This window comes from Thyridium curvatum, assembly GCF_004353045.1.
Source record: "Thyridium curvatum strain D216 chromosome Unknown NODE_44_length_342116_cov_83.455874, whole genome shotgun sequence".
NCBI lineage: Eukaryota > Fungi > Ascomycota > Sordariomycetes > Thyridiales > Thyridiaceae > Thyridium > Thyridium curvatum.
In genome coordinates this window covers 231044-244247 of record NW_022156799.1, presented here as the reverse complement: position 1 = coordinate 244247, position 13204 = coordinate 231044, and the positions used below count along the sequence as shown (strand labels likewise).

Below are 13204 nucleotides of genomic sequence, written 5' to 3'. Positions count from 1 at the left end.
CACGGGTGGCACTGGGACAGGGATTAGTGCGAGGTACTTTGTTGCTTCCCGAACCTCACGCTGTGAGCACGCTTGATTGGTGAGATGAAAGAAACACATCGCCTACCAGGCCGGGGTGCCGGAGGCACAACATCGGTGACATGGCTTGGCCCGTGTGTACGGCCCCTGTCCGGTGATTCACTGCCGCACCGGGGGGATGTGCAGCGTGAGTACTTAATTAACTCGCTCATCCCTCCCAAGTGGTCACGGGCAGTCTGGCTGGTCATCCAGGTCGTTGTAGGAACTGCTGTCTATTGTCTATATCAGGAGTCCAGCCTCCCTCCATTGTGGCCTGGCATCCCAGAAGCATCTTCTCTCCTATACACTGTCACTCACTTCAATATGGTCAACCTACGAGCTGTGGGCTCTTTTGCAACGCGAGCTGCGTTGCTTGCCTCGAGCCAGCTCTCGGAAAGGGCAGATAGGGCTACTTACACCCAGAACTCAGTTGATGCCATCAAGGCCCTGCAAACATGGTACGACTCTGGAACGGGTCTCTGGACATCGACCGGGTGGTGGAACGGCGGCAACTGCCTCACCGTCCTTGCTGACTTTTCGGCCCTCAATGCCAACGAGGCGAACAAGCTGAACCTGGGCGGCGTCTTCGCCAACACTTTTCAAAACGCACAGAGGTCGACGGCCATGGCCGTCGTCAAGACCATGTCTCCCTCTGGCTTGATGACCAGCTCGTACAGCGCCATCGCCGCTCGAGATCTTGCGGAGCGTGGGTTCGCGGGCTTCATCAATGACTACTACGACGATGAGGGTTGGTGGGCTCTGGGCCTCATCCGAGCCTACGATGTCACCGGGGAGAACGCCTACCTGCAGATGGCAGAGAGCATCTTTGAGGACATGAAGGGCGGCACCGACAACACCTGCGGCGGCGGCATCTGGTGGAGCAAGGAGAAGAAGTACAAGAACGCCATCGCCAATGAGCTGTACCTGAGTGTTGCCGCCTCCCTGGCCAACCGCGCCAGCAACAAGCAGTATTACAAGGACATCGCGACCCAGCAATGGGCGTGGTTCAAAGGCTCCGGCATGATCAACTCGAACAACCGAATCAACGACGGCCTCAACATTGGCTCGGACGGCAAGTGCACCAACAACGGCCAGAATGAGTGGACCTACAACCAGGGCGTCGTGCTGGGCGGCCTGGTCGAGCTCTACAGAGCGGGCGGCGGTGCAGATCTGCTCGCGCAGGCCAAAACGATCGCACGCGCCGCCATCAGCAAGCTCTCCCAAGACGGCATCTTGCACGAGAGCTGCGAGCCCAACTGCGGAGCCGACGGCGCGCAGTTCAAGGGCATCTTCATGCGGAACCTGCACTACCTGCAGAGCACGTCGCCCGAGAGCGACTTCAAGACGTTCATCATGGCCAATGCCGACTCGATCTGGTCCAAGGACCGGGCTGACGGCAACAAACTGGGCCTCGTCTGGTCCGGCCCTCCCAGCGCAGAGAACGGTCCTACTGCAGGCACTCATAGCTCAGCCATGGATGCGTTGGTAGCCGCCGTTGCTGCTGCCTAAGAGATATGATCCTGACATGATCCATGTTTTGCTTGTTTTGACTTCTTCATGTATATAACTTGGAGCGTTGACAGCGTTAGGCAACAGCCATCGTGCACCCAACGTTGGGATTGGTTGAAAGTTTGGAACACATTCAGGAAGGCGTTTCAGGGGAAGGACCATGGCAGCGGGTTGTTAACACGGCGTTCATCAGTCAACTCAAGTTTGAAGTCTAGATCAGAGCGATCATCTTGCTTAATCATACAGAGTCGGCAAGCCCAAGTTGCATTATGACCTTCACAGCCGGAGTGGCCGAAAGCTTCTGTCGTGATACCGGATTCCCAGATACGTTTGATATGAACGCACATACAAAGACGTCTCCCCACGAAACTTTAAACCCACCCCTCAATCGAGTTCGGTAATGTGGAGGAAGCAAGAGATGACCCCTCGAGGTTCTGCTGTATGTGGACCGAGTGGCGGCGGTGAAAGGACATTCACGGATTCGAGCGATGTTGCAAGCGTAAGCAGCCCGCCCTCGAAGTGTCTGCCCTGTGCTGTAGATGTCTCGTAGTTAGTGGGCTTCACTGAAGATGCACGCTAGCCATCGCCTGAATCACCTATTCGGCAGCGCTATTTATGGGTTCTACCGCGCACGCACATTCCCGAAAACATCCATGGATCCACTTTGGAGGCATCAACCAATCTCCCAAGAAATGTGGCTGCCTCGTTTGAGCTCTGGTTGAATAGCACAGCGACGCCCGCAAGCCTTTACAGTGATGCTACCATTGATAGCTTGCTCAGTGGTGTACTTCAGGTGAACGGTACTTTGTGCCAGTATCTTGTGTCAACAATCGGTGCACCAGATTGATCACTCCACCGCTCCATCACGATGGATGCTCCAGAGCACGATCCAGATATCAAGCTTCAAAAGAGCTCCGCCGACTACATCGCGGATTTTGACCGAAGCCTGCTTCCTTTGATAAAAAGGCACGATGCAAACGGAACGACAAGTCTTCGATCAAGAGTGCGGTCCCGGGAAACCGCTCGACTTGCGGTTCTTGTAAGACCAAGATATGAGCTTCCGTGCTGCTGCTCTGCCTGCTCAGACTAACATTGAGATTTCTAGGTGCTTGATCCTTTCCAGGAGATACCTCAACTACTAGATCCGCATCTGCCGAAATGGATCCCTATTCTCGGCGATGCTTTGCTGGAGTATCTGCAAAGCCCCTATCGGCACAAAGCATTGTCTACGCGGTCTGAACTCTTGATGCCACTTCGCACCGCCATCTGCGATCTGCTGTATCATTTCTGCAAGATCAGAGGCGAAAAGGTCATCATTCGTTTCCTCAGTGTCGAAGCGAGATATCTGGAGCTTCTATTGTCCGCCTTGGAAGACGCCGAGCGAGAAACAGACCCTTCTACTTCAAGGCCCTCTCTCAATACTTTGGGCGCGAAGCCGACCACAAGATGGAAGTGGGAGGAGAGATATATCTTTCTCCTGTGGCTCTCACACCTATTCCTTGCACCTTTCGATTTGTCCACAATCTCATCTGTCGATCCAGGTGACGAGGATCTGCCCAGCATTGCTGGCTTCCAATGGCCACCGGATGTTCCTGGCATCACCATTAGAGTACTCCCACTTGCAATGAAGTACCTGTCATCCCCTGGAAAAGAACGAGACGCCGCCAAAACCCTTCTAGTTCGGATCGCTATGCGTCGAGACATGCAGTCCTTGGGAATCCTCGATGCGCTTGTGAAGTGGGCGCTGCTTTCTCTCCGACCTCACAAGGACGCCCCTTCTCGGTCACCATATCATTACATCGGCATACTGTCATTTCTCGCAGGTCTTCTCTCGTCCTCTGCCGATACATCTGACATGGACAAGTATCTCAGTAGCGTATTTTACGCAACTCACGAGCTCGCCTCGAGCACCGATCCTGGCCTTGAAGCCGTGTCTTCGTCTGCTCTGGCGAGGAAATTGATGATCAAAGTCATCAGATCAGCAGCCGTTCTTGTACTCCGCAAGTCCCCACAGGATATGGCAAGCACAGAGCTGGTCGAATCAACCATAGGCTTCCTCCTGGAGAGACTTGCGGACAACGACACTCCTGTTCGTTTTGCAGCAAGCAAGGCGCTGAGCATCATCACCCTGAAGCTTGACGAGGACATGGCTTCGCAGGTCATTGATGTTGTGCTAGAGTCCCTCAACCGAAATGTCCTCTGGGTCAAAGATCCCACTAATCCTTCGACGCCTCGCACTCGAGATCTTACGTCGGTCGATGCCCTTGAGTGGCACGGCTTGATGTTGACACTTTCACATTTGTTGTACCGCCGGTCCCCTCCCGCAGCAAGTCTCCCCGACATTATCCACGCCCTCATACTTGGTCTAGATTTCGAGCGGCGCAACGCTTCCGGTGGCTCAACCGGGACGAACGTCCGCGATGCCGCTTGTTTCGGCATATGGGCCGTGGCGCGTCGGTACACGACCGCAGAGCTCCTCGCAGTGCCGACCAAGTCTTTGAGCGTGACACAGTCCAATACGTCGCCGTTGTCTGTGCTCCAAGTCCTGGCAACAGAACTCGTTGTGACCGCGAGCCTGGACCCTGCCGGCAATATCAGACGCGGGAGTTCGGCGGCACTTCAGGAGCTCATTGGGAGACACCCTGATACAGTCATCCAAGGCATCTGGGTTGTACAGACTGTCGACTATCATGCCGTCGCCCTACGCTCGAGGTCCATCTCTGAAGTCGCCCTGAATGCTACGAAGCTAGCTGGCCATTATGGTCGAGCAATTCTGGAAGGTCTCCTTGGCTGGCGAGGGATCGGGGATGCAGATGCCTCGGCAAGGCGGACTACAGCGCTGTCTTTCGGAGCCATCATGGCAGAGCTTGCATGCGCCGGTGGCAACACCCTTGGACCAGTAGTTGACGCTGTGGATTTGATCCTCCAGAAACTCAAGTCATTGCAGCAACGGCAGGTTGAAGAACGTCACGGCCTTATTCTCTGCTTCGCGGCCATTCTCGACAAGCTCCCAGAACTGGCAGCACATCAGTCCGGTGTTGATAAGGAAACATCAAATCTGTTGATGTCAAAGTCGATATCAGGTATCCAGGGAATCATGACCGAGTGCAAGGATATCACATTTCGACGCCCTGAGCTAGTTGCTGAAGCCGCATCTCGCCTTGCAGTGGCATCATTTCCTATCTTCCAGGCTGCAGTCCTCGGACCCGAATCCCTCAACACGTTGCTACCCGGACCGAAACTTCTCGAGGCAGTCGACGACGGAACCTTCATGACAGTTGTATCGCCAATAGACGCAAACTTGGGGCACTGGTCTGAAAAGTTTGATAATTTAGTGTCTCTGATCCAGACAAACCTTCAGACCTGGCTTCTCAGACAGGAACAAGATGTCATCGAAGCCGCAGCAGAAGCCGCACTCATCTCGTTGGTCTTTACACCGACACTGGACCATGATAAGTTCAAGGGCCGCGAAACCATCTTGCGAGAGTGGGCTGCCTTGGTACGGGCACCCCCGACCTCTCGCGAGGGGACTGGGTTCGGCTACTTTTTCGCGCTCACCATGGCACACCCCATACTAGCCTGCATCCCCCGCGGCGCGGCGGAAGACAACTCTCTCATCTGCAGTGCAGTCCTGGAGAGATGGGCGAGTGACAAGCGGGTCGAGACCAGAGTGGCGATACTTCAAAGCTTGATACGGGGTGAAGTCTTGTGGCAAAATGTTCCCCTGTTTCTCGGGCTTGTCTCGGAAGGCCTCGATGATTACACAACAGCTGCGAGGGGTGACATCGGCTCCCATGTTCGACTCCAGGCCATCCGAGCGACCAAGTCTCTGTGGGAGCGGCTCGGCAGGGAGTCTGCAAATGACGATTCGGCAGAAGCGGTCATGTCTACGCTGTTCTTGAGGATCTTGCGGCTGGCAGCAGAGAAGCTTGATCGAGTGCGAGTTGAGGCCCAAAGGGTGCTCAGCCTGGCCCTGCAAACAAGGTACGCTCTGCGTTAGGTCATATTTGAGCCTCTACTAACATCCTTAGCTACTGCCACGATCTTGAGGAGTTCACGTTCTCATCCAAGGCGTACTTCTGCTACCTGCTCAACTTGTTAGGGAGCGACCATCTCCGGGAATCAGTCCTCAAGACCGCCGGACAAGATGCCGAGCGATGGATGGAGGAGCTGATGGTAGGCTACGTCACCTCTGCCGACACTGGCAACGAGGAGCTCGTCATCGCCAGCCGGGCCGCCCTGAGCGAGTACTGCGCGGCTTCGCAGGAGAACCGGGACCGGATCTGCACGGCCCTGGTCCGCAACCTCAAGCGGCTCCAGGGCCAGGACCGCACCGTGGTGTCGACCCTCGAGATCATCGCGTATCTCTTCTACGTGGACGTGTTCCCGCGCTGCGGGCAGGTCGACTACAAGAACCTCTGCCTGCAGGTGCAGAAGGCGGGCTACAAGACGGGCAACGTGCGCAAGCTGGAGGCCTGCGTCAAGGTCTACGGCGCCATAGCGGGGGTGCGCGAGCAGGCAAACTTGGCCTCGCCGGCGCTGGAGGGCAAGAGGGCCGAGGGCATGGCGGAGGCGAGGAAGAGGCTCGGGGCGCTCATGTACCACCCGTGGCCGAGGATCAAGAGCGTCGTCGTCGACGAGCTCTGGAGACTGCTCTCGGTTGGTGATGAACCGCGCGCCGAGAAGCTCAAGAGCGTGGACTGGGGCAAGGCGGAGAAGAGCTCCATCAAGTTCCTCGTGGAGGGACTGGGGCTCGCCTAAGCAAACCTTCTTTCGTACGTACTGAGAACACACAAGTCCAATGTCAAGCAAAGCAATGTGCCGTGGACCATTCGCGACCAGCAGCCCGGCGATGATCGTGATGCCTAGTCGGCGAGGAGCCACAACTCATCATCGCCAGTTCTCCAGATGGGGTTTAGTGTTTGACAAAAAAGCAAAGAGCCTGTATCAAGTTCAAATGAGCCTGTCGCAAAGCCCACATGGCGCCGCAGAAAACCCCCCACCACCGGATCTCAACAGCGTCTTCCCCGGAGTCTCGTCTTGCCTGTCCCTCCCTTGTACACACGCACGCCTCTGTCCGCCCTGTGGATCCCTCTTTCCGTCCCCTGCCTCTGTTTGCTTGTGACTGACTGAGCATTGGCGAGAAATTACGGGCCACAAAGCAAGGGGATGAGGGTTCACCTGACCAGAGCGTTTCCTCTCGAGTGGATGTCTGCTTGGCATTCTTCATCATTCTAGAAACTTTGTCATGCCTCGTCGACCTGGTAGTTATCCTGGACTTCCGCGGAGGTGTGTCCGGGACACCACTCACAGGCTGTTGCACGACAATGCTTCTAATTCCTGTCGTGTGCGACCAAGGCACCACCAATACAATAGGTGCGTTCACAAAGGCACGCAGGGCAGGGTAGGGCTTAGGTACCTATCCAAATACAAGTACGGAGTACGTACGTACGGGACTCCGCCTGGCCCACTCCCGGTCGTTTAGATTGTGCTGTAACAGTCTCGAAGAGGCAACCGGGAGGGAGAGTTTGGATCTACCTGCTAGGCATCGTATCCATGACTCTGTTCTGTCTTGCTCCTCTTATTAGCGTCGTCGCTCGTTTACTGCTTTCTGTCATTTCCACCAAGGAGACCTTTCAGGGAGGCAGGCTCAGGAAAGGATGCGAATTTAGATACTGACAAGAGATCTTGTGTGGTCTTCCCCCCATGCTGAGGCGTTTTTGCCGTTGAATCCGCTCCCCTTTTTTCCCTGACCCTCTGCCCCCTCCAGCGGACCACGTGTGAAGCCTGTCAAGTGCCTAGCGGGCTGTCAGGGGAGACCCCTGCAAATTACGATGCCTGTGGAGCGAGATGGATGGATGGAGAGCCAAGCCCGCAATGTCTTGGAACAGTATTCAGCGCGGCTTCTTTGATCACTTCTGCAAACGCTGAGATCAAGCCAGACAGACGGACAGACACCGGGCTCCACTCGTCTCAAAACCAAAGGGAAAAGGTCTTTCGTTATGAGCTGACGAAAGCACACCTTGCTCGATGAAGAAAATGAAGAACGGATTTTGATATGCGAGAGATAAAAAGTATGTGTGTGTGTGTGTGTTGTGTGTTGTGTTGGTGTGTGTGGGGAGAGAAGGAGGCCATACTCTTCAGGGGATTGGACCTCGAGACAGGCGTGCATGCGCGTGTGCGTCAACGGACTGAAAAAGACCTTGCATTGCATCGACCTTTTTCAATGCGCCAATGGGGGCACCAGAAGGGAGGAGGGGTCGTCTTCGAGAAGGAGACTGGTGGTTGTTTTCCTCCTCCCCCCGGACTGCAACCTCGAGCGCTTATTCTTCTGCGAATAGGGGGCTGGTGTGGTGGGATCGCGAGCAGGTTTCATCTGATTACCTGCGCCGTCTGGAGATCCAAATCAGCGTTTCTCCTTGGTCACCGATCCTTGCGGCCTTGGCACAGTGATGGTCAGATTCGTTGACAGGGCGAGGTTACGAAGCAGTAGCCGAAGCACTTCACCGTTGATCAGCTTGACGTATGTGTTGGGACGACCGCCGTGATGCTCGATCAACTTTGCGCCTACCATTCTGAGCTCCTGCTTGCGTTTCCTGCCCAAGGACCTTACGAATGTAAGGGCATATCCGTGTTGCGCTGAGGCATGATGGGCGCCAAGGTGGAAGTGCGCTCTTGTACGCTGGTCACAAATCACATTATCCTTCCTTCAGCGATGCGACGTGCACAGCATATTGTGTGTACCCCGAGCCACGTTAGGATCCGTCTTTAGCGTCCGATTTCCCGCTCCGACGATGTAATCTTGATCTCACCAGGCTGGTGCCGTCTGTGATTTCTCCGTGTATCTGTTTGTCTTGTCCGTTACGGTGACCAGGGAGTATTCTATGTTCAGAGACTGTAGTTGGTGAGCTAGGGGAGTACAACCCGCCCAGACATTCCGTGTCGTCCAATTCTGTTGGACAGCCTGGGAAACAACAGATATCTTCAGCTCATCGCAGCCCGATTTGCTTCTCCCCGTGCACCCCCGGAGCTGGTTGCTCTGTGTCTGCCTCGATGCGGTACCTAGAGCCGGGGTTGTGTGCTTGGGCACTGAAAACGGCAGTGCAGGGGCTCACGGGCCACGACGGGTGCGGCTTTTCGACGCCTGAAATGAAATTTGGTGTGTGCAGTGTGTGTGTGTGTCTCATTCGGTAAACGGGAACGACCTACATGCATGTTTTGGAGTCGAGTGTGGCCGCGATGGTGGTGGTCAGACACCGCACGGCCAAGCAGAGACAGACACCTTTGTCTTGTTCCTTTTCAACATCAGCCGCTCACTTGCATCGACATATCGCTCGCTCGATCGGACTGCCCAGCCAAAGGGAGCATCCTCGGTGCTATTCCCCTCTGTCGTAACTAACGGGTGCACCTCAACAGTCGTAGCGTTATTGGGGGGTGGCCGAGAGGAGGGAGGAGAACCCTGAAATCCGGGCCATTATGTACTCGTATTAATGGCCGTGACACCTGTCAATTGGAGGCAGCTTCCGGTGGAGATGATCTCAACCTCCACCGCCTCAACTCCTACCTGCTCTGCACCCTGGCCTGACACGCATACAGGCGGCGGTCATGCTTTTGGGGTGTTGGCAGCGACCGGAGCCCGTCTCTCCACTGGGTCCGATGCAGATAGTGATCTGATGTTGTCCGTCTTGTCGAGAAGCACGAGCAGGGCACAGCCACGGGTCGAAAGGACCAGTCGGCGATACAGTCGGAGAGGGGGGCCAGGTAGCGGTAGATATCGCGTGCGTATCTAGATCATCGACGTTTTTCCCGAGTGACTATCCCGAGCCAATACATGTGAAAGGTTTGGAGCCAAGCTTTTCTTCCCTTTGGGCTACGGGAGAAAGGGGCGGAGGGGACCGTTGGGTACCAGATCTGTGTGACGCGCTGACGGGGCCCCCTTCGCTCTGCCTGAGACTGTTGTCTAGCATTTCCAGAGTAGGAGGAGTCTGGGCATCTAGTCAGATACTACCGATGCACAAAAGTCGGCGCCGAGAGGCCAAGACGGTATGGCGGGCGGTCGTCGTAAGAACAGGTACATCCATAGATGCATACTCCGTCATGATTTGATAATGAAGATCAATCAAGCAGTCAAATGATGCTGTCCGATCCTGCGGAGGTTCAACATGCGTGCGTGATTACATGAGAGCATAGGTAGGGTCACAATTGCCGTTTCATTGTCAATGCGTTGATTCTTGTCCTTGACCAGAGCGGGAATGGTGTACGAGCGCAAAGTTCTGACAATCAGCAGGCTGTTGCAACTGTTGCAACGTCGGCCAGGTCAACTCTTGGACTCTTGGACTCACTCTGACGCCCTGGGCGAAGGAGCAGCAGGCTTTGAAGATCCGTCGTTTCGGCAGTCAGGTCTCTCGATCTCCCGCTGGTCAGTGTTTCAGCAGATACAAAGATGATGATGTCTGTGATATCCGTGAACAAGCTTCCACTATCATGGCTGTTCGTATGCGACGTATGTATCGATGTGACCCCGTGGCTGCTGCCGTGCTACCCCATCGGACCTGCTTGAGAGATCCCCTGCCAGCCAGCTTTCGATAGAGCACACGCTGATCGTAAACGATCGAATGGATTCCCGTCGTCGCGGCGCACAAAGAGTTTTATTAATGAACAGCGAGCGGTTGACATGTGGGGTCGTGTTTTTGGGTTACTTGACTTACAGGACGGGACGGTCCTCGTTACTTGGCGCCCGCGGGAAGCCCTCCTTGCAACCTCGTACCTACAGTAGGAGGAGGTAGGTACCTTGACCTTTCACATTGACAGACACCAATTTTAATTTAATGTCCAATCTTGAACAACCTTGGATGTACTTATCACGTCCATATTGCTGCTGCTATTGCTGCTACTGCTGCTGTCTCCTGCTTCGATGCAAGGTGAGCGGGTTGGCAGCGCAAGCCATCCCACAAAGCAGTTCAGTCCAGTCTTCCACATCGCAATCTTGGCCGACATTGGGGAATTACCAGGGATCTACAAGTACACAGCCGTTGAAAGTGGAGTTGGCGGTTTTGATCTGACACACTGTCGCGTGTTGTGTGTGCCCGCCTGACTCTCGAATCTCACTCCATCGGCGTCTTGTCCGACTTTCCCATGTCGGCGAGCATGGGGAACTTGCCTTGCCTTTCGCTTTCAATGTCGCAAGTCTTGATTCTCTGCGACGAGCGACAGGCGACAGGCGACAGGCAACCACGCCCGCATACTCGATTGCCAAACTTGCATGAGCAAACACGCGCGGGGGCTTCCAATGTTGAAACAAGTCTGCTTCCAGGGGGGCCGGGGATACTGACGATGGCAGACATCTACGTCCTCAGGCTTTGTATCTCACAGGCCGTCCTCCCGTCGTTTGCTCTTTGGTGGTTGACAGTGTCTGGGATATTGGAAACAAGCAAACGGGATTGTTTCACTCTCGCGCTCGATCTTCTGTGCCGACCATAACCACACACCGCTATGAGCTCTCAACATTTTCGACCTTCAACCTTCAACCCTCATCCCGAACCGGACTACGTCCATCTGCACATACCTCTGTGTCTCTTAGCCTGCTGACCTACTGCCGGTCTAATAAGCTGCCCATTAATAAGCTGCCCATTCATTCTTTCAAGATTATCATCCCCCTAATGACCACCCGCTTGATGTTATCCATGGGCCACGTCAGGAGTGTTACCCGATTAGGAAGTACTCCGTGCGGCTCGCCCCAGCCATCGCCTTGCCACTACGGCGACTACAGTAGCTTCGCCTGGCGATCCGTAACGGAAGCGGTCTCCAACCCCGTTGGTGAGCGGGCCGGGTTGGACGCCCGTTAGCACGCCAATCTGTTACAGGATGTGTCCAAGGCCTGCTAGGCGGCCTGGGCTTGCATGGAGATCAGCCTAGTGACCGCGAAGGATGTGCTTGGTGGGCAATCAAGGGATGGCCTCTTGCAATTGCCGAGACCCTTGGGTGCTCGAGACCGTTTCCTGGCTAGTTACTGTTGGGGATCCGGCCATAGCCGCAGCCTGTTAAGACATGGAGTGCTCCGGTGCCAGACAAATCTCCTTCAAATGAAGGAAGAAGAAGAAAAAAACAAAAAGGAAAAGTTGGCTGACCAGTCAGAGGTGCGGCCGCTCTTCTGCAGGCGCAAGGTGAGGAATCGGCTACGTCGTTTTGCTATTCGCTCGTCGACTTGTTGGATATTGGAGAGTGACAGGGAGGCTGCATCATGGGGCAATGTCAGCTCTGCATCGGCCGGCTGCACTCGTCTCCGACATTTCTGAACACCAGGGCGCTTAGATGCCTGGATCTCGAGACGCAGGTCTAATTCGAACGAGCCAATTTTGTCCTTCCCACTTAGTAGATCGATAGTATCTCTGTCCGGCGGAGTCTCTCTCTCTCTCTCTCTCTGCTGCGTATGTAGAATAGGATAGACTTGGGCCCTTCTGCTCGGCTCTACCGTCTGTCCCTCGATGGGCAGGAAAGGGAACGAGTGTGCCCATCTCCGTGTACCATTCTGCTTGCTTAGCCGTTATCTGTCACACACGCATTCTGGCAGCCTGTTGTTTCTGCCACTATTAGGCGCTACTGCTGCTTCTCGGAATCATGCTGCTCGGTGGGCTCGGTTTGCTGCATGGGGAGTGCCCTAGAGGTTTTCGTCTCGGCTGCCGGCCAGTCCACAAGGACAAGGAAAAGGAGATAGCAAAGTGGTGGATGATGTTTGCTTGAAGATAATGATGATGATGCCTGTTGCGGTGGATGTTGCAGTGCTGCGTCCACGAGGGTCGGGTGTTAATAAGATTCGCTAGTGGACTGCTAGTAGGCCCTGCTGCTACCTAGACAAACATTTACAATGTTTGGGGACTGGATTTCTGTCCTGCTCGAGGTGCTGTGTGAGGACAGGCAGGCGGGAGCTTGTTTGTTAGTCGCCGACCAGGCAGTGAGCACCCTCCCACCGTCCCATGTCTTCTTCCCTCCTCCACTTTGATGGATTGACGAGACGACCTCATTCATGTTTTGCGCTCGCTTGCACGTCCAATTACACATTGCATCTCCAATGCCAGTCTCTCTAACATGAATAGACACATCAATCCATGGATGTGCTGTGCTCTCTCCTCTCTGCTCTTCCTCCTGTCTGGTTCTAGTCTTCCATCTTGCAGTCTTTCGGGGTCCTCTCTTCTCGGCCTCCACTGCCCTGTATGCACAAAAGTAGTGTCTCCTTTTAGTGTTCCCCCTCCACTCCACCCCCGCCCCCCCCTGTAAATCTGCAGTCACCAGAAGGTCACACACTCACCTCATCGCCCCCTCTCTCGCATCTTATGCTTGTCCAGCATCCCACTCCAGAGTCCCACGCCATCGACGCCACCGACCGAAAGCAGTAAAATACCCTGGAAGACCTGCACTTGCGCCCATCCTTGAAACTGCCGTCTCTCTCTCACTCTCGTCTTCTTTTCTTTTTCTACTTGTACGGAGGACCTGACTACTTGTACTTGCTGGTACTCACCCGTCGGCTGTCACCAACGAAACGGCGGCCCCTGTCCGCGGAACCCTCGTCCCTCCCCTCTCTCACCACCCACTGCCTACCATCGCGCATCACCGCCGTTGGGCCATTTCCATCAATCCACCC

At 55.0% G+C, this 13204-nt stretch overlaps 2 protein-coding genes across 2 annotated transcripts; both read left to right on the top strand.

Moving 5' to 3' along the window:
- Positions 1 to 381: 381 nt before the first annotated feature.
- E0L32_007317 (uncharacterized protein) lies at positions 382 to 1566 on the top strand (the record flags this gene model as incomplete). Its single annotated transcript, XM_031142048.1, has 1 exon — positions 382 to 1566. The coding sequence occupies one exon, from the start codon at positions 382 to 384 to the stop codon at positions 1564 to 1566; it is 1185 nt and encodes a 394-aa protein (XP_030993725.1).
- Positions 1567 to 2434: 868 nt separating this feature from the next.
- E0L32_007316 (uncharacterized protein) lies at positions 2435 to 6327 on the top strand (the record flags this gene model as incomplete). The annotated part of the gene is made up of 3 exons (XM_031142047.1): positions 2435 to 2605; positions 2672 to 5550; positions 5598 to 6327. The coding sequence occupies 3 exons, from the start codon at positions 2435 to 2437 to the stop codon at positions 6325 to 6327; spliced, it is 3780 nt and encodes a 1259-aa protein (XP_030993724.1).
- Positions 6328 to 13204: the final 6877 nt, after the last annotated feature.